The following is a 24712-nucleotide window of genomic DNA, read 5'->3' on the forward strand; positions in this document are numbered from 1 at the left end:
CGAAGCTTCACTTCCATGAAGTTGTCCCTTTAAGGGTCCTCCCCACCCAGAGAGAGACAACCTTCTAAGGAGGCAACAGCTTCCCTCTAAGAGTCAGTCCACAGAACAACAGCTGGGGAGCGGAGTGGGCAATGACGAGGAAGATAAGCACCGGGCAACTACATCTGCTGAAGATGAAGCAGCCGCCACTGAATATAAATTCAAGGTACAATTTTCAAAAGCACCCAACTGAGTAGGGCTTGGGTACTCTTGAAAATGTTATGCATCTCCAGAAACTTCCTCAGGAACACCAAGCTAGAGCAAGCACTTAGAAGTTATTTTCCTACAACTGTATTATACTGCTTCACATTGTGCTTTGTAAACCTTCTTTTGAAAGAAAGATGTTTCACATTTAGAGACAATTTCTATGGCTGCTTATACTCCATACTACCAAGCCAGCTGAACATTAGAGCACAAGAAGAGTTTAACACAAACCACAGAGCAGTGCTTGCTGCCACACACAGAAGGAGTACAGCACTGTATTTGCAGTCCCTACATAGATAGCGGCTTATAGAATTTAAAATCTAGAGAGAAAAGATGGGGTGGGGGGAAGTAGAAGTGGTACAACATATGAGCAGGGTGACAAAGGCAACACGAACCTGCTTTTTTAATATTAAGCTTATTGTATTCTTTAAAAAGAAAAGAAGTAGTTGTGGCACCTTAGAGACTAACCAATTTATTCGAGCATAAGCTTTCGTGAGCTACAGCTCACTTCATCGGAACGCATCCGATGAAGTGAGCTGTAGCTCACGAAAGCTTATGCTCGAATAAATTGGTTAGTCTCTAAGGTGCCACAACTACTTCTTTTCTTTTTAAAGAATACAGACTAACACAGCTACTACTCTGAAACCTTTGATTGTATTCTTTGGTCAGCAGTTGATGTAGCAACACTCACTTCTGCATTTCCACTGAGGCTTTGTCTACATTAAGGTTTTAACCTCGGATGTAGCTACCCTGGTGAAAACCAATAACCTAGATGGCAGTACACTGGTTGTAAGCCATGACTCACAGCAGTGCAACATACCCCTACTTTAACCCAGGGTAGATGGCAAAAGATCTACAGTAGGCTTAAGTGTTAAGTTGATTTACATGCAAAAAAAGGAATCAAGATATTAAAAAAAAAAAAAAAATCACAAGATTTACATCGAGATCTTACAATACAAGAAAAACTGTGCCTCTTTTTAACCCATCCACTGAGGAAAGAGAGTAAGCCACTACATAATCAAAGGGGGGGGGACATAAAAAAAGTCTGGGAAGTATGGAGACACCCCCAAAGACCTCGAAGAGGACAGAAAAGAGAAAAATGTGCTAGAAGAGGAAACGATCCAGCTCATAAAGAAACCATACCAGCTTTAAGATTGTTTTAATAGCACCGATTGTTCACTAAGCTGGGTCTTCCATTATGTTTCTATCTCACCTCTACAAACCATCCCACTGATCCACATGGTTTCTTCTTGAATGTGAAGATTTAAAACAGTACTATTTTCTCAGGGTCATGGCTAGATTCTGGCCAGATATTAAAGTATTCTTTTTTGCATCCTAAAATTTTAAGCAAATTCAAAGCCTTATTGTGACTCACCAAAACTATTATGACACCCCCAAAATGAGTTGCTATGTTCTCCTTGGGAGTCTGATACCTGAAAAGATTTGCTGTGGGAGTGATTACATAACACAAGATCAGAGGCTTATGCCCCCCTACCCCCCCGGATTAAGGAACAGGAGCCAGTTTCACTTTTTTAATGCTAAGGACACTGTGCAAGAGTAGTTTGGAGACAGAAGACTGCTAAGAGAAAATTTTTTGAAGTAATATCAAAATCCACCAGCATCTCCTTACAGAGAGATTGTACATCTTTTCACAGTATTCAGACAGGTTCATATGCCAGGCCAGCTGCTTAAGGTACATCACCCATGTTCATTTGCTTCAGATGATGAATTTTTTTTTTTTTAAACTTACTGATGGAAATTTACCTTCACATTTCAGACCCCCAAACGGTTAACAGATCCTGTGTCGGTACATTGTACAACAGTGTTGTAAGATTTCAGAGTAACAGCCGTGTTAGTCTGTATTCGCAAAAAGAAAAGGAGTACTTGTGGCACCTTAGAGACTAACCAATTTATTTGAGCATTGTCTCAAATAAATTGGTTAGTCTCTAAGGTGCCACAAGTACTCCTTTACTGTTGTAAGACACAGCTGCTCTATCTAGATAGAGTACTTACTGTACATGCCCTGCCCCATGTCCATAGCATCTGAACTACTCCTCCTCCCCTCCCCTTCCCTCCCAGGCCTGTGGGTTGGGGTTTCCCGACTCCCCTTCGCAAACCCCTGTAGCGCCGAGGGGCGCGGTGTAAACGCCCACGAAAGAAGAAAGGCTCACACCTGAGGCGGGAGGGGTTGGAGGGAGGAGCCGGTTTTTAAACAGGGCGTCTCGATCTGTGACTGGAGCCGACTGCACCGGCTCCGCTGGAGAACTGGCATCAGCCGCGGGTTATTGTACTACCGCGTAGGCGAGACTAGAGGCGCCGCCGCCTCACCCCGCTTAGCTCGGGGCACCCCGCTCCGAGCTCACAGCCCGGTTCAGACACGGTCAGCGCCCCGCCCCCCCGGCTCCATGCCCGCCCCCCAGCAGGGACAGGGGCGCGCAGCCAGGGGTCCAGGCCAGTCTGTGACACACCCCGCCGCCGCCGCCCCAGCCCCAGCATGCGGGGACCGGCGTAGGGCCCGGTTCCGGCGCCAGCCTGCGACCGAGCGCGGACCAACGCCCCAGCCGCCGGGCCCCGCAGCAGCCACCCAGCACCAGGCCGCAGCCTCCAGCGCCGCCGCCACAGGCGCTGCCCGGGCCCGACCCGCAGCCAGTGCCGCGGCGGCTGGACTCGGCTCCCCCCCCCGGCCGGCCGCCGGTACCTGTACGGCGCGGCTGAGGAAGGTGCCCGCATCGGCAGCGAACTTCTTCACATTGAAATCCATGATGTTCATGGTCGGGGGCTGAGTCAGCCGCCGCTGCCCTGCCTTGGGGGAGGCGTCGGGCGCTGCCTGCCCCGGCCCGACTCAGAGGAACCCGACAGCCGATTGGGCGGAGCGCGCGGCGTCAGGGCTAGGGCGCCGCCCGCGTTGCCGCCCCCTGCCCTGAGGCGCTGGGACGGACAGAGGCCTTAAAGGGGCCCGCCCCGCCTCAGGGGATGCGTGGTGGAGGAGGGAGGATCGGATCTGTCCTGGGATCCACCTCGGGCGATCGGGGTCAGAGGGTGATGGGGGATCCGCCCCGGGATCATTCTCAGCAGAACTGGGGCTAGGAAGATTTATATGCGGAGAACAGGGATTATAAACAATCCTGGTGGGAGAATCTGGTTGTTTGGAGGGTCACAGGTGAACTTTGTTATTTGCCACCCATCCCCATCACCCCTCCGAGATCATCCAGATTTCACCGGTTCAGATGGCTTGCGGTGCGCTAAGATGTGCTATACCGATTGGGAGAGGCAAAGTGGGTGAGGTAATATTGTTTATTGGACCAACTTCTGTTGCTGAAAGAGACAAGCTTTTGAGCTCCACAAAGGCATATCCTCTCTGAATGGGAGAGATTAACTCCCCACTTTGCAAAATCTACTGTTTTATATTGGTCAAATCATGTTGTTTGTCTTCCAAGAGAATAGTATCAGGATAATTCATGACAAGGTAGATTGGGAAAGGCCAAGAAAAAGACTACAGAGAACAGTCCCATTTGTATACATAATGCAATTTATTTATTTACGTACATGTAATGTATCTCTGTACACTCTAGGTGCCTTTAATGTAATTTAAAATACATTAATATACAAATATAAGGAAAGTGCAGGAATTAATCTAAATATAACTCACAACAAACCAAAAAATTACAAGCTCAAATTACTCTCCCACTTAAATCATTTCCCACTATTAAAATACCTTCCCCCACCACTTCCTGACAATTTATAAATGCTGGGGAAACAAATATGAGATTTGCTCATATAGAATAGTTTGGAGTTGACTATTATAGGATGTGACATGTTGCATAAACAAATTGCTATTTTTAGTTGGAGAATAATTTGGTAAACATGTTTCACTTAAGCCACAGCAGCAGTAATTACTGGCTAAACTTAGTAAAACTGTTTTGCCTATGGTCAGGGAGATTCTAGGGTACTAGGATAGGAAGTACATTCAAAACAATCAAGGTTTCAGAGTAGCAGCAGTGTTAGTCTCTCAAATTTGTTAGTCTCTCAGGTGCCACAAGTACTCCTTTTCTTTTTGCAAAACAATCAACTCAGTCTTGTTTACATTCTTCTACAGTGGGATGCCAGGAAGGGGCAGGGAAAACAAACAAACAAAAAACCCAAACAGACTTTCAGCAAAGTTGCCATTGTGCAAAACAGTAATTGATAAAGATCGGGCCTGAAAGCTACTGAGTATGTATGCATTTGCTCTGCTCGAGGGCATTTTACCATTCATCTTTTACTTTAGCAAATGTATGTATCTTTGCTGATTGAAGGCTGCTTTCAAACCCTTTTTCTACTGTTGATTTATCTCCATTTTGCTGAAACTATTTTTTGTAATATAACCTGTCATTGTCTTTCAAACCTCTGAGGAGGCACCATGCTTCTGTAGAGACTATAGTGTAGTGAGAGTGAGAGGAGCAGGGTTCTATTCCTAGTGCTGTCACTCTGAGATTTTTCTGAAAGTCAGTCAGGCTAAAGTTTTCAAACTTGAGTACATAGATAAAAGTGGTCCTACTTTCAGGGGTTGAGCCCGTATAGATGCCATTGATTAAATGGGAGTTGTGGTTGCTCATTGCCTTTACAGATCAGGCCACTTATGTCTCTAAGTATGGATTTAATAGCTAATTTTAAGTAACAGGCAGTGTTTGAAAGTAGGGTTGCCATCTTTCTAATCCCTGAAACCTGAACACCCGGCTCCATCCCTTCTGAGCTTTAATGCTCAGAAAAATGGGGGTTGAAAGTAACTGAGATATGGATGAAAATCAGTACAGATTGAAGCTAGTCCCTTGTTATCAGCACAGTATTCAAGTCCTCCTCCTCCCTCACTCCCCGCACTTAACTTCTCCAAGAAGAAACTGACCTTCCTGAAATTTTGCATTCCTTTTCTCATCCCAGAATAGTTTTTCTGGGAAGTTTGGTTAAAAAAAAACAAAAAAACCCTCAGACAAACAGTTTTAAAGCTATGGTATTTTGAAAACTTCCCTAACAGTCACTTTTTTGTCCACATGCAAAATGCTTGGCTGATAAACTCAGAATTTGTTTTGTTGGCCTTGGTCAGGAGAGGTGCCTTTTAGTTTTGGGAGGAGCATGGGGGATGTAAAAATATATAAAGAGTTGTTTTTAAGTCTACAGGTCACCATCCATTAGAGTCCATCTATTAACCTCAGTGCATGTTGGATCTGGCACATAAAATGCAACATTCATCAAATAATAATGATAAACATTTGTACTATAAGTATTTTGTAACTTAAATGTTTATAAATATAAGCAGTCCTTCTTCTGACTCCAGCTCCTGACTGTGGGAGAAGTAGGGGCATGACCTCAAGAGCAGGAGGCCATGAGATTCAAGGCTTTCACAAAAGCTAACACCGTTAGAGTCAGTTTAATTTCAAGGGAGACAGATTTAAAAAAACGAAACTTTCTGCAGTGTTTGTAACCCAATATTATACTGGCTCAGGGGTTCTCACATTCTTTATAGTGTGGACCACAGTACCTGCCATTTGTGCCTCCCTTCCCCATCCATCATCACATAACATCCCTGTGGCAACTACAACAATTGCTTACATGAAAAAGTCATATTGAGAAAGTATTTATGTATTAGAATTTTTTTAAATGTAGGTTAGCAGCTGGAGATGAGAGGAAGAGCCAGCCCCTTGTGACCAGCTAGCCATTCACAGACTGCCAGCCAGCACTCTGCAGAATAGCAGTGGTCCAGGGACCAGGGTTTGAGAATTGCTGTGCATGAAAATCTGAAGATAAATTTGATTAAAAATGGACTAGTTTATTTTCATTGTCCTCGCTGAGAGAAATACAAAAACTAAACAAGCAGTATGAGCAGTGGAAAATTAAAACAGATATTTAAAATTCTTTGTGTTTTAATGATCAAAGTTATTTGTCACGCAGGCCATTTGTTTCTGTAGATATATAAAAATGCATGGGGCTATATTTTCCCCCTCTGCCAAAATGAACAGATGGGGCTCTAACCTGGGGGTAACAAGGTGAGAGGCCATAAAAGGTGTAGTGTCCGCTCCATTACATACTCCCCCTTCCCATATTCCATTCTATGAGCTTTGTGTAGTTAAGGCTCCCTGGAAATTTGGGGACAGGAGTGGACAGAGCCAGGCAACAGCTGTTCCCTACAACATGCTTCCCTCCAGAAACCATGTGTGATGGGATCCCCAGGGTGCAGCCTGGGACTGTGGGACCACTGTCCCCCATTAACTCTCCAGCCTGGGCTGTCTCTCACAATGCTTTACTAGTGACAAGCAGCAAATCCCTCCAGGCACTGTGATCACTCAGCACAACCACATGTGGAGCCACTAGATTGCATGAATGCTCCCAGAGCCACTTATGAATCACACAGAGAAAGGCACCAGCTGAATCCCTGCAGCTCCCAGCCTTGGACTTCAGGAATATACCTTCTTGCACTGCTTAAGACAAGCAGTGCTAGCTTATTAATTGGTTCACCACTTCATCAATGGAAAGTGGATATACACCAGCCTTTGTAAACCTGAGCAGATTTACCAAACTTCAGGCAAACTCACTGGTAAAGATAAACAGTAAAACAAGTTTATTGACTGCAAAAGATAGATTTTAAATGATTATAAGTGATAGGCAAAATGTCAGAGTGGTTACCAAAATAAAATATAAGTATGCAGTCTAAATTCTCAACCCTATTAGACTGGACAACATCTAAATTAAGCAGTTTTTCAAACTACTGTACTGATGACCCCTTTCACATAGCAAGCAGCTGAGTGCGACCCCTCCCCCTTATAAATTAAAAACACTTGTTTATATATTTAACACTATTATAAATGCTGGAGTCAAAGCGGGGTTTGAGGTGGAGGCTGACACCTCACACCCCCCCCCCCCATGTAATAACCTCACGACCTTCACTTCCTGGATCCCAATAAGGCTACTCTGCTGTAGCTCCTTCACAGGGCCGTGAGCACGGGCGTGTACTTGGCGCGGTTCACCCCTATCCTGGACACCTGCCCCTTTTGCAGTGTGAGAGAAAGCCTGGCGCATGTCTACCTGGAGTGCACCAAGCTGCAGCCCCTATTCCAGCTCCTCACAAATATTTTATTAAGGTTTTGGTTGCACTTTTCCCCTCACCTCCTTATCTACGCACTCCCTGTCTGTGGCCCCACTAAGTCGCTGGACCTCCTGGTCAACCTTCTCCTGGCCCTGGCTAAAGTGGCCATCTATAAAACCAGGGTGAGGAGGTTGGCCGATGGAGTCTCCTGTGACTGTGGGGCCTATTTCTGCTCCTCTGTCCGTTCACGCCTCCGGGCAGAGTTCCTCTGGGCGGCGTCCACTGACTCCCTTGACGCCTTTGAGGAGCAGTGGGCGCTGTCCGGTGTTCTCTGCTCGGTGTCCCCATCAGGTTCCCTTCGTTTGACCCTTTGACCACACTCCCATCCCTGTTGTTCATTAGTTGTCCCCCATAATTATTTGGCTTCCAGGTCCTGTGGACCGCCCCTTAGGCTGGGGGGGGTCCTTTAGCAGTGGGGGGGCCTCGCCCGCCCACTTCCTGGATCCCAATAAAGCTAGTCTGCTGTACCCAACTGGCCTGGGTCTATCACAATAGGCTGTGAGCTCTTTGGGGCAAGACTGTCATTTACAGTGTGTGTGAAAAGTGGCCAAAGCAAGGAAGCCCCAATTGTAGTTGGGTCCTCTAGGTACTTGTGTAATATAAAGAAGAGGAGGAAGAAAAAGAAGAGCCAATCACAACTGATAGATGAAAACTCAGATCTATCATTTTTGACTGTCCCACTAAATAAGTATTTATATGAGACATCAGTACATCCTTAAAGAAGCTGTTTTGGTCTATTGGGTAAATGTGTGATTTTTGGAAACATAACTGAAAAATTTTTGTGTGTATATTTTGATGATCCACTAGATGTCAGTGTAACCAAAGCATTAAGCTGATAGATAACAACTCTATTGGCTGGAGAACCAGGAAAGAGATGTCCATGGAACAATAGTTATGCTCTCCCTTGCCCAATGGACACAATACATGTCAGGACTGCTATGTTTTTATGCTACTCTAGGAAATATGTCCAGGAACAATATCACAACTGATTACTCTGAGTCTGTGATATACTTCCTACCCATACAACTTCTGCGGAGTAGGAATGTAAATACTTTTGAGAACGATGAGCTGGTAGCACCCTTCAATTTAGAGGTAGGATGAGCAGGTGAAATGAAGTGCTACCAAACAGGTGGAATGCAGGTAAAACTAGGGGCACTTGAGGGGGTTGATACCTGTGAATGTTGCTTTGTGATTGTAATTTTTCTCTTTATTCCTCCCCGAAAGGGGTCTTTCCAGCTTTTCTTCAGAATGTGATGACTATTCTTCCAGACACCGAGGAGTGGTCCTGGCTCCCTCCAGAGGTTATCAGGGCTGCTTTCGAATCAGCCAGAGAGCTTGATGCAAAGTACTACAAGGTGCTCCCTCCCTAGGTTGAGGACATTGTCTCTTTACAGTGCTCCTAGCTTTTGCCATGTCAGGAATGAAGGACCAGCCCCAAACACGGATCTCCAGATGGTAATCAAACTGTCATCACTAAGTCAAATGCTCCTAGGCTCCCAGATCAATTTTTCTATCAGGAAACAGCTTGGCTATATATGATTGGGCAGATCTATCAGGTGAGAAATCCCCTGGTCTTAGAATATTTCTCACCAGGGCTAGAGATTAATTAAAAAATAAAAAGTAAAACACAATCCTCAATTCCCATGGTCTGTTTTGTTTTACTGGTCTTTATGCATAACACATATTCATAAAGCATCCAAGCCTTCTGTTTATTACACAGATACTCTGCCTAATCACTCTCTTCTGTACCATTCACCTATCCCCAAGAGACGTGAAGAAAACCACCAACATGCACCAGACAAAACAAAAATGGGGAGTTATATTGCCTTTACTTTTGGAAGAGCAACTAAGAGTTCAATTAAATTTCTTACTTTCACTTCATGCCATAAAAAAACCATCAGCGGACATAAGAATTGCACTACTTAATCAGATCCATCGTCCCTTTGAGCCCAGATCCCATCTCTGAAAGGGCTTGTCTTCACTCGTGATTTTCACTTAATATGTTTGTAAAAGCTAACATGGACATTCCCCAGTGTTTGGTCCAGGCATGGTCCAAATGTGGTAACTACCTTGAGCTAACTGTCAGTTAATTAAAATTGTAAAAAATCTGAGTGTAGGCATACCCATGTTGGCCAATATTTCAATATTACTAGATACACGTCAGTGGAAGCAGCAAGAAACCCCATAATGGACAATTATGAAATAATTTGCACATGGAAAACTTCCTCCCTAGCCCCTGTTAGTGATTAGCTGATGACCTGAAGCATGAGGGTTTATATATCTTATAAAATAATTTGATCCCATCTAATGTAACAATGGACGTTTTCATTATCCAAAGAATAGGCGATCTTTTCCCATTTCTGGAGCGTCACATCACAGATCTTGATGTTGCAAGTTGCGCTTGCAGGAGATGGGAAAAACCAATGAAAAGTCACCTGGTGAACAGCTTTTCCTCTTGGGTGCTACATGCTGTCACTTCTGTCACATACTGTAGTAGGTGGCATTTCTGCTACCTAGAAATTTAGTGTTTTCTCTTCTACTATTTTGCATTTGTTCTATCATTTAGAGTTGGAATGTTGCATGTGTGTTTGATGATTTTGTCATGTAAAATGTGTTTTCCGTAAGATCATTTGTGGATAACATATGGCCCTGATCCGTGAATACTTAAACACCTGCATTAGTCATAGGATGAGAGTTGAGTTATGCATGTACCTAAGCATTTGCAGGCTCAGAACCAACAGATGTATACATTTATGTTTCCTACTCACTGAATATAACTGAATGGAATGTATGAAAAGCAAAGATTACAGATCTAATTTCTTCTTAAATCCTCCTTTCCTGACTGCTAAGCAACTGGAAAACAAAATTAAAAAGATTTTTTTCCTATTTTTTAAAAAACAAAACATAGAGTACCTAACGTTGCAGAACTCTTGCAAGACTAGAATTAAAGTATACATCTAGATTGTCATTTATATGCTACACATTATAGTGATATGTCTTCATTTACTCAGTACATACTTTTAAATTCACTGTTCAGTCTACATACATATACTATAACATACTATACACTCATTGAACGCAGATCAAAATACATCTAAATCCACATTTATTTTAATGTCAACGCACTTAATTTTCAAATCTATTACCAATTTTTTTCTTTATGTATTTTGAAAACAACAAATAGAACTAATTAGGATAAATACCTACTGAGCTTTCGTCTTACAATTAGTTCTATTACATTCTGAGCGCAGGGCCTCCCCTTCTATTTTTCTTATGTAAAATACAAACAGTTGTACTTACAACTATTAATACAACTATTACAGCCCCAGTAACAATTAATACTATTATTGAAACATTGATACCGTCATTGATAACATCAGGAGGAAGCGTACCAGGCAAGGATTCCTTTGGAGGAAGAAACAGAGCTGCTTGCGCTATATTAGACACCTCTGAGGTCAAGGAAGCATTATCAATGGCACGTATTGCAAAGTAGATTATGGTGCCATTTTCTATTGTGACATTTTCTGCTGTAAACTGAAATGATTCTTTGGTGCCGGCAGGGTTAGGTACCAGACTAGAGGTATTCACGGAAGTAGCATTCTCAAAGGTGTTTCTTAGGTCCAGAAGACTTTCACTCATTTTTATTATATATCTGTCAGCTGGAAAAAGAGAGGTATGCAAGTAAGAATGTGTTAGTATGCCTATTATACTATCTGTAAATGTAAGGATAGTACAGGATTTGTAGAATAGTTTTGTATCTTTATAAGAACTCCAATGATACTCCATGACGAACCCGACCATTTTACCCACCCACATTATTGATGGGCCTGCTTAATTGACTAACATCCTTTCTCTGAAGAGCTCTGGACAGAATTCCTGTTAGAACTTATCAGTTCCACATTTTAGTTGGGTCAATAGTCTACTGTTAACTGATGTGGGGCATTCCCTCCCTTCATGAGCACTAACCACATAATGTTACCAGCACTCTTAGCTTCTGCTGGGCTGAGCAGCAAGAAACCAAAACCAGGAATTTGTGATGAGTCTTCCACATGGCAGTGCAGAGAACTTCCATTAAACTGCCCCCATCTATGCCTTACTCCCCCACGCTTTACACAAAAGTATTTATAGTACTAAAATAAAAACATAACTGTTGGATGAGCAATGAAAATAGGATTTCTTTCACTTGTCTCTAGGGAGTATCCAGGTCAAGAATAAGACCAAACAGTACATCTGAAAAACACAGCAGTACAGGGATAGGTCCTGCATCCCGGTCAACATTCCCTCTCTTAATGTGAGCAGGTTCTAAAGCATAGGCTGAGAGATAGCAAAATGCCTGCTCCATTTGCCAGCATAGTTAGTGTGTCAGGCATCTTGCTGCAAATGTGCCTGGCTTCCCACTGTCCACAGTTGTCATTTCAAGACTGTATGGTTCTGTTCTGCTAGTGGGTTTTCTAGTTCTTTGCTTGATTTGAGTTCTATTTCCTACTCCGCAACTTCTTTTCTATCCCTTCAGAGGGGGGTAAGGGGTAGCATAAGAGTGCTATTCCATCAGAGGATGCTCCTAACTGAGGTTATTCTTCTGTTGCTGGCTACTCTAGCTGTAGGGCTATTTTGAGCCAGACGAGTAGTGCAAAGTAGCCACATAGAAGAACCTAGGCCAGTGTTTTGGGGATTTAATGGAGTTGCTGGTTTGTTCCCTGGTGAGCTGGTTGGCAAGAGCTGTAGGTGTATGTAAAGATTTTAATCTGAAGCTGCTCTCTGTGTGACTGAAGGTTGTCTATCTTAACCTCTCTGGCTTGTGTTGATGTGCATACTATAACATGACCTGGTTACAACATACTTAAAATATATATTATAAACGAGACATAGCTGTGTCCCCATAAATGGACTAAAGCCTTGGACTGTCCATGTTATAATTGGGACCCCTGACTTGTTTATAGTTGCAGTGTAGACAGTGGCTAAGCCTTGGAAGAGTCACTGGTGAGTGTGGTTTTTGATTTGTTTGCCTTTGTAAACTAGCATAAGGCTGGTTGGTATACAAGTTTTGCATTTTCTGTTGTACCAGGTTTGGGAGCACAGGCACTGACTTTTGGCTTTTCCAGGGCGTGCTCCACCGCCGCTCTGCCCCGAGGCCCCACCCTCACTCCGCCTCTTCTCCTGAGGCCCCACCCTCACCCCATCTCTTGCCATCCCTACTTTGCCCCCTCCCCCAAGTCCGCACTTCTTCCCATCCTCTTCCCACTATACCCTGCCCCATCCCCTTCTCTTCCCACTACCCCTCCCTCTCGCCATCAAACAGCTGATCGGCAGCCAGCCCTGGGACCCTGCTGAACCACTGTGACTAGTGAGTGCTGAGCCTCCCCTATTTTTTCCATGGTGTTTGAGCCCTGGAGCTGCTACAGAGTTGGTGCCTATGTTTGGGAGTATTCCATGTTTCTTTAAACATTTTTTTAAAGGATTAAGTGGGACTAATGTGAGTATCATATTGAACAGGGAATTTATTGGTTATTAAGTCCTGGTCTATACTAGGAAATTTTATAGAGAAAATCTAGAGCTGGTCAAGCCATAGCAATGGTCATATTTTTTGCAGATGGGAAAGACATAGCTCTTTTCCTCACCTCTCCTTGGCTGGCTCTTCATATGTAATTTCAGATAACTGACAATAATGCATCACTTCCAGCTGACTAAAACAAAACTTCACCTTACCTTGTCCCATATCAAAGTCATTCCCAGGAGCTGTCCAAGACAAGTGAATTTTATCTTCTTCAAACTGAGCCTCGAGGTCAATAATTTTACAGGGTGGGAACACATCAGTAGTTCCTCCTGATGGAACATTCTTCACTACAAAAGAACCTCCTGTTGCAACTCTATTGAAACTTCCTAGCTTTGCTTGAATTTCATCATCACTAACTTCAGGTCTCGGGGCATTCATTTTGATTTCACCTGCCCCAAAAAAGAAAAAAATTGCTCATGCTATTTGAACATTACAAAACTCCAAATCATAACACACTTCTTATCTAGCATCCTTCTCTCTTTAATCTACTTTTTTGTTGGCCTAGTCAAGCTTAGTGCAAAAATTAGCAAGGCTGAAAACCAAAGTGAACTTCAGGATCCTGCATCCTTGCACAAAACTAAGGCAGATCCCAAAAGCAAACCAGATTTCAAGGGCAGTTGAAAGTAGTGCCTATTATCAGTTAGGGTATTTAAGGTATTGAGCAGGTGTCAGTGGGAAGTGGTTGTGATAAGGTAGCTTCCACCCATCTCCTCCTAGGTATTGCAGGCAGCATAAGAATTACAATCTTGTAGGAATTTCCTTATTTTTCTGAGTTTAAGTTGGAGACATTTTTTATGTAGACTTCTTTAATTCAGTATATTCTAATTTTCTAGGAATACAGAAAATTGTCCCTCTGTGTGCACACACACACATGTGCAAGAAAGAGGATATGAAATGCAAAAGCTAACAATCTAAACTTAAGGTTGAGAAATCAGGCACTCAAAAGTCAAGAAATTCAAAAAGCTAAGTTTTCTATTACCATATTATATATACATATATATTTACTCCTGGGGGAGTTCCGCATTACTGCATGCATGCATAATTAATGAGCCCTGCAGATTTTTAATTTTTTGTGTAGAAAAAGCTTCTGCCAAAATGTTGCTGCAATTCTGCCTTTAGCCCACCAGAGGGTGTTGTGGTGATTGAACAAAGCAGCAGTTCACAGCCAGCTAAGGAAGAGAAAGCCTGCCTTCTTCACAGTGCCTGTCAGGCCAGGTCAGGAGACAGAGGCTATGGGGAGACAGACAGCGTGGGGTGTTGGGGGGATCAGACAGGGGCTCATAAGGGCTAGTGGGGGAGGACAGTCTGGGGCAGGGGCTGAATAGGAATGGAGGCACAAGGCTACAGGAGGAAGGGGTGGAGGGAAGTGCAGGGCCACAAGGTGAAGGGGTGCAGAGCTACAGAGGGACAAGGGGTGGCTGAGTGGGGGCTCAGAGACACTTGGGGACAGGTACAGGGACACAGGGACAGGGGAGTAGCCGGGTGGGGACATAGACACACATGGGACAGGGGAGGAGGTACAGAGCCACATAGGGACGGGGGAGGAGGTGCAGGGCCACATGGGGATGGGGCGAGGGGTGTCTGAGACGGGGTGGAGGGACATGTTGACAGGGGGTGCAAGGACACATGGGATAAAGGGACACATGGGGACAGGGGCAGATATGCCTGACTGCATGGGAGGGGCTAGGGGTCAGCCAGGGTCTGCATGGGGGAAGCTCCCTAACAATTCCTCCCTGCTCCCCGAAACCCCCCGTGTTCCATACTTTTCCCACCCATACTCAACAACCCTCCAAGTTCACACCCAGGCTCCTTCCCAGCAATTTACTTCCCTGTCCCTCAGCTCCTCCATTACCCCTGACTCCCCCAAGCCTTTGCACTGCTTCTGAGGGGTGCAGGAAATACGGTTCTGTACTGTAGTTTAAATGAAATATTACTCAGTATTATTGCCTAGTAAATTAAATTTTTTGGCACAGAATTCCCCAAGGAGTAATAATATATATATTTACCATCATATTGCACAATTTTCTGGGGTGGGTTTTTTTTCGGGGGGGGGGGGCATGTACTGGTACAAGAATGTTAAGATGAATATTTAATAAGGAAAACAGGAATAGGAAATACTACATTGTGCGAACACTGAGTGAACACTGAGGTACAAATCTTAACTGTTGGAACTTCCTGAGGTATTTGGGTGCCTAATATCTCAAGCTTAGAGTGTGTTTCTTACTCAGTAGAGCAGCCAGTCTGTCTACCCAGAGTCAAATCTGCTGGATTAAATGGCAAAAAGCAAGTTACTATTTTTTTTGTCCAAACAAACCGTTGTTAACCAAGTTCCATTTGCAGAGCAAACTCTGTAACTAGTGCCTTCAAATTATGCCCCCAGTTACACTTGTGCAATCCCACTGAAGGCCAGAGGACTGCATAGATATACTGAGCATGGCATTTGGCCGGCAGACCCTGGTGACAATGCACAAGCCAGAAAGAACACAATTTGATTTTCAGATCTTAGGCTGAGTCTGCAGGGCTCTGAGTTGTTAACAACACAGTTGTTCTTTGTAAATAGAACAATTTTCTTCTGGAGTGATTGAGAAAACAAGTGTAGAATTTGACAATACTATTTTTACAAAGTCACTTTTCAGAATAAAACTATATTTTAATGATGAATTAACTGTTTTCTTTGCATTTGATTTCCACTCTGGGGCCTTAGATCAAAAGAGAAATGCAAAAGTAGTGGAAAGATGAAAAAATATACTAAGTCACAACACACTCGTAACAGACTCACTGTAAAAGTATCATTAACTGAAGCTCCATTGATTGAGAAGGCTTAAGGAGTAAGATCTTAATAGCAGTATCCATACCTGTGGTTTCTGGAACTGAGAATCTTTAACTCACATGCCTAATGGAAAGAGTCCTGAACAATGTGTCCAGAAAACCCAACAGAAGAACAGAAAAATTTTCATGTGGATGCATTAAACTGATAAATTTAAATTTCCTAACTTTGAAACGGATTCCCTAAAACCTCATTTTTAAGTCTCAGTGAAACATACAAATTTAAAATTTCTAACTTCAGCTGTTTTTTTATATGATTTTCAGTTCCAGGATCTTTGGCAACTCCCATGTGTTCCAAAGAGCACTTTATTATTATAATATATATATTTTTTATAAAATGTGGTACTATACCCAGTGCTCATATATAGCAAAAATGCTGTGGTTCCAGCTACTGTTTTCTAAAAGTATAAACAAGATATATGTAACAAATGTTAAGGTTAAAAAGCTTTTTGTGAAGCTAAATGATCTCCCATTCACCCATATTGAGAGAGAGAGGAGAGAATTTTCTACTTCATAAATGTTTCTTACCATTTTCTATGTAGCCTGGAACATACAAGGCTCGGCTCTGCCTGCGGCCAAGTCTGACAGTCTTATTTCTCCCCTGGATATGCACTTTTAAGTTGTATCTACCATTTCCCTTGAAAGATGTAAAGTACTTTGAATAGATTCCATCATTCTTGGTAATATCAGCACCTTGACATACAAATATTAATAATTACCCATCCAAACAAGGTACTTTTGTTAAGCAAGGGCATTTTTTGCTGTTCAGTTCATAAACAGATAGGGTCTACACCTTCTTCTATTGAAATCAATAAGAGCTTTGATACGGACTTGGATGAAAACAGGATCTGTCCCATTGTGTTGACATGAGCTCATTACTTATTTAACTGGAGATAACAATGTAGCATTAAAACATGTTACTGTGTATTTACTGTTGTTTCCAATAGGCCAGCAGTTCTCAACTACTTCTTAGTAGTTCTCCATAGTAGTCTGATCTGTGGAGTCCTTCTTGGTGGTCTGCAGACTAAAATACTTTGAGATTGAAGCAATGATGGAATGTGGGGAGGAGAGAGTCTACAGTTTGCATTACATGGTTCAGATAATGGAGAAGGTGGAGAACAATAGAACTATGTATTTGAATCACATCACCTCTGTAGGCACAATAGATTTGAAAAGGAGAATAACAATCCATGTAATTCATCCTTTTGAAGGAGATGTTTTTAACATTAGCTATACTGTCTATATAGCATGTGACAAGCTATAGAAACAGACTCTCGCTCTCCTGTTCTGCCACCTGCATCCCCTCTGCAGGGCAGACCTGTATGTAAAATATACATAAGTTCAAACAGTGAATATGGCTGAATCAGACCCACAAGGCAATTGACCCCTTTCTGTCCTTGTGCTAGCTATTTGCATGATGGGTAACAGCACAGGAGAGGGAGAAGGCTCTGCACAACCATGACACTCCCCTTCTTCTTGGGCACAGTTTCTCTCTCTCCTCCTTCCTAACACACCCAACAGCGTAAGTGCACCAGCATGTCAGGTCACACATGCTGCACCAGTTTAGACCCAGTGCAGTTTATTCTCATCCTGAAGCTGTGGGGGAGACCAGAGTTACCATCTCCCTCCACTTGATGCCTCTTGTTCTGTGCTCATGGCATAGGCATGACTGAACCAAAATGGGGAATGTATACATTTCTAGACAAAATGTAAGGAAAGTAATAATCAGATTACCTGAACCATCATCAAGGAGTTTGAGCTCCACTGCAGATCCAGTCTGTGGTTCAACAGTGGCCATCACGGTTGCACCAAGAACAGGCAAAAATCCTTGACTAACTTCTGCATAAATCACCATTGGATTAGGGAAGTTGTTTGTATCCTTATTCATGTGGGTTTTCACAGTCACTGGAGGCACAGTCAAAGATGCTGCTCGAGACGTTACTATCATTGATATGACTTGAGAAACTGTGTGGTTATTTTGAATCCAATATAACCAATCTCCCACCTGGAAATCAAATAGATATAAAAATATAATATAAAAACTTCATTATTCTAAGGGCAGCTTTGTGTTTCCCTCAGTTAATTATTATCTTAGTTCAGGGGAGATTTCCCAAGGCAAAAAGGGCAGTTAAGGTATTGCTACAGGACCACAGCTAAGGTAATTTGCGTATCTTACTTGGGATTCTTCATGCTCTCAAATGTTTGGTTTCTTTTAAATTTAACCTTATATCTGAATTTTCTCAGTTTTAATGGTGGATGTTTGAGAATTATCACATTCTTGGAAGGATTAGAACCTGTATATTTTAGATATGTACTCTCAAGCCTAATTTCCCCTGAATTCAATATTTTGTCTGGCCGTCTTGTGTACTTGGGATGTGTATAGTGCATAATAAAAAATTAGGAAGAGCACAGACAACCAACTTCCACGGCAAGTCAGTTGAGTTACAGGAAGGATAACATTGGTTCATTAGGAATATATGTTTATAACTTCTAAAAAGAGAAGGTGCATTTTAGTCTATGAAAATGTTAACATATTTGGATAATAAAACAAAGTTTAGTTTTTACCTCTGCAGTGCCTGCTATATTCAGTCGAGCTGTTTGGAGGTTTAGATTACTAACTGTGAAGCCTGAAGTTCTATATTCTTTTCCTTTGGGGTCCCTCAGTAAAATGTCTGGTGGAGATCTGCTTTGATCCCATGTAACTACAAAGAAGGTGTCATTTCCTACAGTGCTATCTATAGTCACTGTACCATTCATCCACTGCTTGACTGCGACACTCCGAGCTGTACTTTCAAGCTATTAGACAAATAAAATATGTTTTATGGCAAGTTAGCAGATAAACACTTAAAATACCAGTAATTTCAAAGTGGTTCATTTTCCTCTTAAAGGGGAGAACAAATCAATATTTTGTCTATTCAGAGAGCACCTCGACTGGCTGGTGGACAACTGGCCCACTGCTAGAAGAGGGGATAGAGGAGCATTAATGCTATAACAGGCCTGTTGGCACCACGATGAGCAGGTCTCTGCTGTTCTGTGCAGAGCTGAGGGTTGTGCAAAGGAGGCAGGAGCCTCCTGCCACTGTGACTCCACACATGGGGAACTAGCAGGAGGATGAGGGCCACGTGGATTAGCCATTGAAGGGAGTGGAATGATGAAGGCCTGAGCAAATTTTCTGTAATGCCCATTTGCAGAGTACAATTACTTCAGAATGTGAAAGTATAGTAACCAAGCATCTCCTTCCACTGCTATATGTGGTCTATCCACCTAGCTATCAAATCACATCTGTGCAGGAGATTAGTGCTACATTTCCTCTCCAGCTGTAAGCCTGCTTCCAGAAAGATCACACAACGAGAGAGCCATACAACCACATGTAGAGACAACAGAAAAGCAATGATAATTGAAGAGACAGAAATAATAAAACACAACAAGAACAGGAACAAGATTTCCTTTACCAGCATTGGTATTGCACACGTGGGCCGCCAGAATTTACAGATAAGCTACCAATATGAGTTTTATAGTGGCCCACTGGACTACCAGGCTGCCAGTAGATTTGCTCACTTCTCTTTTAGGGATTAGAAAAACTACAAATATAAAAGTACCTTTTAATAAAATAACTTTCTGTTTAGAATAAAAATGGTAAGCTAGATACTGAAACGCTATTTCAAAGAGCACCCGAGCGGACATTTGAGAGTCAGGTGTTCAGACGGTACTCTAGTGATGAGATTGATATAAGTGCTTAGAAAGTGAGATAAACTGTCTTTTAATAGCAGCTGTTAATAGCCCAGAAAATAAAGAAACATTTTGTTTTCTTTCTCCTGAATAGAGGTGATAGTGGAGCTACAAAAACAGGAAACCTAATAATAATGGGGGATTTCAGCTCTCCCCATATTGGCTGGGAATGGGTCACCTCAGGATGGGATGCAAATATAAAATTTCTAGATATCATTAATGATTTCTTTTTGTAGCAGCTAGTCCAGGAACCCATAAAGGGAGATGCAAGTCTTTAACTAGTCCTAAGTCGTTCACAGGATCTGGTCCACAAGGTGAATATAGCTGAACTGCCTGGCAGTAGCACCAATACTGTAATTAAATTTAACATTCTTGTAGGGGAGAAAATACCAAAGATACCCCCTCAGCAGCATTTAACTTTGAAAATGGGAACTAAACAAAAATGAGGAGGTTAAATGGAAATTAAAAGGAACAGTCAGAGGAATGAAATGCCTTCAAATGGCATGCAAACTTTTAAAAGACACAAAGAGAGAGGCTCAAAAGAAATGTACACCTCAAATAAAAAAAATGCTGTTCGGTTTTGTCCCTCTTGCTAGCTGCTCTTCACATTCTTTTTTGGCCTTCCTAATTATACTTCTGCACTTGATTTGCAAGGGTTTGTTCTGTTCTATTTTCCTTAGTAGGATTTCACTTCCAATTTTTAAAACATGTCTTTTTGTTTCTAACCACATCTGTTTACTCCGCTGTTTAGTCAAGATGGCAGTGTTTTGGTCCTCTTCCTGTTTTATTTGAGTACATCAGAGGCGGGAAGCCTGCCAAACAATCACTGAAGCCACTGGATGATCAAAGTGCTAAAGGAGCACACAAGGAAAACCAGACCTTTGTGGAGAAGCTAAATGAATTATTTGCATCAGTCTTCACTGCAGAGGATGTGAGGGAGGTTCCCACACCTAAGCCATTCTTTTCAGGTGACAAATTTGAGGAACTATCCCAGACTGAGGTGCCAGTGTAGGAGTTTTTGGAACAAATAGATACATTAAACAGTAATAAGTCACCAGGACCAGATGGTATTCACCCAAGAGTTCTTAAGGAACTCAAATATGAAATTGCAGAACTACTAACTGTGGTATGTAACCTATTGCTTAAATCAGCCTATATAAATATGACTGCTGGATAGCTAATGCAATGCTGAGTTTTTAAAAAAGCTCCAGAGGCGATCCTTGCAATTACAGGGCAGTAAGCCTAACTCCAGTACCAGGCAAATTGGTTGAAACTAATAAAGAACAGAATTATCAGACTAATAGATTAATGTGATATGTTGGGCAAGAGTCAATATGGCTTCTGTAAAGGGGAATCATGTCTCACCAATCTACTGTATGAGTATTCTTGGAGGGGGTCAACAATTTTGACAGAGTCTCCTACAGTATTCTTGCCAGTAAGTTAAAGAAGTATGGACTGGATGAATGGACTATAAGGTGGATAGAAAGCTGGCTAGATTGTTGGGCTCAGTGAGTAGTGAACAATGGCTCCATGTCTGGTTGACAGCTGGTATCAAGTGGAGTGCACCAAGGGTCGGTCCTTGGGCCGGTTTTGTTCAATATCTTCATGAATGATCTGGAGGATGGTGTGAATTGCACCCTCAGCAAGTTTGCAGATGACACCAAACTGGGAGGAGAGGTAGATACGCTGGAGGGTAGGGATAGGATACAGAGGGCCCTAGACAAATTAGAGGATTGGGCCAAAAGAAATCTGATGAGGTTCAACAAGGACAGGTGCAGAGACCTGCACTTAAGAAGGAAGAATCCCATGCACCGCTACAGACTAGGGACCGAATGGCTAGGCAGAGGTTCTGCAGAAAAGGACCTAGGGGTTACAGTGGACGAGAAGCTGGATATGAGTCAACAGTGTGCTGTTGTTGCCAAGAAGGCCAATGGCATTTTGGGATGTATAAGTAGGGGCATTGCCAGCAGATCAAGGGACGTGATCGTTCCCCTCTATTCGACATTGGTGAGGCCTCATCTGGAGTACTGTGTCCAGTTTTGGGCCCCACACTACAAGAAGGATGTGGAAAAATTGGAAAACGTCCAGCGGAGGGCAACAAAAATGATTAGGGGACTGGAACACGAGTGATGAGGAGAGGCTGAGGGAACTGGGATTGTTTAGTCTGCGGAAGAGAAGAATGAGGGGGGATTTGATAGCTGCTTTCAACTACCTGAAAGGGGGTTCCAAAGAGGATGGATCTAGACTGTTCTCAGTGGTAGCAGATGACAGAATGAGGGGTAATGGTCTCAAGTTGCAGTGGGGGAGGTTTAGGTTGGATATTAGGAAAAACTTTTTCACTAGGAGGGTGGTGAAACACTGGTATGCGTTACCTAGGGAGGTGGTGGAATCTCCTTCCTTAGAAGTTTTTAAGGTCAGGCTTGACAAAGCTCTGGCTGGGATGATTTAGTTGGGGATTGGTCCTGCTTTGAGCAGGGGGTTGGACTAGATGACCTCCTGAGGTCCCTTCCAACCCTGATATTCTATGATAATTGTGGACAAGAGTGATCCAGTGCCTATACTGTATGAGGACGTTCAGAAAGCTTTCGACAAGGTCCCTCACCAAAGGCTCTTAAGCAAAGTAAGCAGTCATGGGATAAGAGGGAAGGTCCTCTCCTGGATCAGTAACTGGTTAAAAGACAGGAAACAAAGGGTAGGAATAAATAGTGAGTTTTCAGAATGGAGAGAGGTAAACAGCAGAGTTCCCCAGGGATCTGTACTGGTCTACTGCTGTTCAACATATTCATAAGTGATCTGGAAAAAGGGGTAAAATGGTGAGGTGGCAAAGTTTTCAAATGATACAAAATAGTTGACTGTAAACGTTAAAAAGCTGACTGCAAAGAGTTACAAAGGGATCTCACAAAATTGAGTGATTGGGCAACAAAATGGCAGATGAAATTCAGTGTTGATAAATGCAAAGTAATGCACATAGGAAAACATAATCCCAACTATACATACAAAATGATGGGGTCTAAATTAGCTGTTACCACTCAAGAAAGAGATCTTGGAGTCATTGTGAATAGTAATCTGAAAACATCCACTCAATGGGCAGCAGCAGTCAAAAAAGCTAACAGAATGTTAGGAACCACGAGGAAAGGGATAGATAATAAGAAAATAAATATCATAGTGCTGCTATATAAATCCATGATGCCCACCCCTTGAATACTGTGTGCAGTTCTGGTAGCCCCATCTCAAAAAAAGAGATATTAGAATTGTAAAAAGTACAGAGAAGGGCAAAAAAAAAAAAGATTAAGGGTATGGAACAGCTTCCATATGAGAAGAGAATAAAAAGATTGACTGTTCAGGTTAGAAAAGAAATGACTAAGGGAGTATATGATAGAGGTATATTAAATCATGAAGGGTGTGGAGAAAATGAATAGGGAAGTGTTAGTTACTCCTTCACATAAAACAAGAACTAGAGGTCACCCAATGAAATGAATAATCAGCAGGTTTAATACAAACATAAGGAAGTATTTCTTCACACAACATACAGTCAACTTGTAGAACTCATTGCCAGGGGATGTTGTGAAGACCAAAATATAACTGGGTTCTAGAAAGAATTAGATAAGTGCATGGAGCATAGGTCCATCAATGGCTACTCGCCAAGATGGCAGGGATGCAGCCTCATGCTCTGAGCGTCCCTAAACCTCTGACTGCCAGAAGCTGGGACTGGATGACAGGCGATGGATCAGTCGATAAATTGCCCTGTTCTATTCGTTCCCTCTGAAGCATCTGGCACCGGCCACTGTCGGAAGACAGGTTACTGGGCTAGATGGACCATTGGTCTGACCCAGTATGGCCATTCTTAAGTTCTTGTCAAGACCAGTATATAATTGCAAAGAAGCTAAGTAGTCCATGACCAAACTTATATTAGTCGTTGTGCATGATTCAGATAAAGTGCAAAAGCGGGTCCATAGCAGAGATATAACAAAGTGAGGGCTGAGTTGTTCAGTTATAAATAGCACAACCCAAGAGCTATGGTAGAAATAGGAGGAAGGGATAACTCAGTACTACTAGCCTCAATTATTTTGAAGAAATCATCGCTGAGTTGAAATAGATCATGAGACGTGTCAGGAAAGCTGGGAATCAAAATGTTATCTATTGTTTAGAAGAGAAGCAGTTAAGATAGTTTCCTCATTATTGATAACGTTAGTATAGTAACTATTCTCTGGAAGACAAGATCACTTATTTACAATCATACACATATTCTACTGTTGAGAAAAGCCCACTTCCACTTTAACTGAATTGTCTCGTTAGCACTGACCCCCCACTTGGTAAGGCAACTCCCATCTTTTCATGTACTGTGTATATATACCTGCCTACTGTATTTTCCATTCCATACATCTGATGAAGTGGGTTTTAGCCCATGAAAGCTTATGCCCAAATAAATTTGTTAGTCTCTAAGGTTCCACAAATACTCCTCGTTTTTGCTGATACAGACTAACACGGCTACCACTCTGAAACCTGTCACACATACTATGGTATTTCTGCCTACCTCTAAGTCCCTTTGCATTAGCTAATTGTGAGAAATTTTAATTTTCTTTGTTTCATTATCTGTTTCATTTTATTGTTAATAACAGACCACACACACACACACACACACAAACACAAAAATTCCCACTGCCATTTCCAAATATCAGTTTATATTTTAAGATCAGTCATTGGCAGTGCAATAGTTAAGATCAGAGACTACTAAAATTACTCTTAATTGACCAGTAACTGATTAATAATGTGAAAAAACAAACAAAATTTGAAACTCAGACCTGAATAGACTGTTCAGCAGTATTTCCACTTCCTGATGAAATTCCACTGAATGCATCAATTAGGCCATTGGAATCAACTGTATCTGTGGCAGACAACTTTAAGCCTCCTGAAATGTGATTGTTAAAATAATCACAATAGTCATTTACTGTAAAACAGTAGGTTTTTGTTATGTGCCTTATGTTTGTTTAGCTGTTGCTATAGAGCACAGTGTTAGTTTGATAAATTAAATTTTGATCTTTTATTATCCTTTATTCATGGGGCAGTGCAGGGAGGAACCGCTGGGTGGTGGGGAATCAATTAATACAAACACCCAGAGAGTTCCTGCAAAAAGCAAGTCTGACCTGGGAAATGATCCCATCTGTTCACTTTTTAACTCCACCTAGCTTGGTCTGACTAAGAATTGTCACCTGTAGCACTTCATCAAGTACAGTGCTCACTCG

At 42.3% G+C, this 24712-nt stretch overlaps 2 protein-coding genes across 6 annotated transcripts in view; both read right to left on the bottom strand.

Annotated features, from left to right (window-relative positions):
- Window positions 1–3137, bottom strand: part of SH3GLB1 (SH3 domain containing GRB2 like, endophilin B1) — a 34246-nt gene extending 31109 nt beyond the window's left edge. For 2 of the 5 annotated variants that reach the window (XM_074961387.1, XM_074961386.1), the window contains exon 1: window positions 2942–3136. In XM_074961387.1, coding sequence (XP_074817488.1) covers window positions 2942–3013 — 72 coding nt within the window. In that variant the 5' untranslated portion in view covers window positions 3014–3136. Of the gene's footprint in view, window positions 1–2941 lie in introns of all 5 variants that reach the window. The other 3 variants (XM_074961389.1, XM_074961385.1, XM_074961388.1) reach the window with 3 other exon arrangements.
- A 7457-nt stretch (window positions 3138–10594) lies between these two features.
- Window positions 10595–24712, bottom strand: part of LOC141992906 (calcium-activated chloride channel regulator 1-like) — a 33500-nt gene continuing 19382 nt past the window's right edge. Inside the window, exons 9-14 of the mRNA XM_074962241.1 lie at window positions 24272–24378; window positions 18306–18536; window positions 17475–17745; window positions 16269–16433; window positions 13067–13303; window positions 10595–11019 (exon numbers count right to left, since the gene is read on the bottom strand). Coding sequence (XP_074818342.1) covers window positions 10595–11019; window positions 13067–13303; window positions 16269–16433; window positions 17475–17745; window positions 18306–18536; window positions 24272–24378 — 1436 coding nt within the window. The remainder of the gene's footprint in view (window positions 11020–13066; window positions 13304–16268; window positions 16434–17474; window positions 17746–18305; window positions 18537–24271; window positions 24379–24712) is intronic.

Source organism: Natator depressus, chromosome 8 (assembly GCF_965152275.1).
Source record: "Natator depressus isolate rNatDep1 chromosome 8, rNatDep2.hap1, whole genome shotgun sequence".
Classification (NCBI taxonomy): Eukaryota; Metazoa; Chordata; order Testudines; family Cheloniidae; genus Natator; species Natator depressus.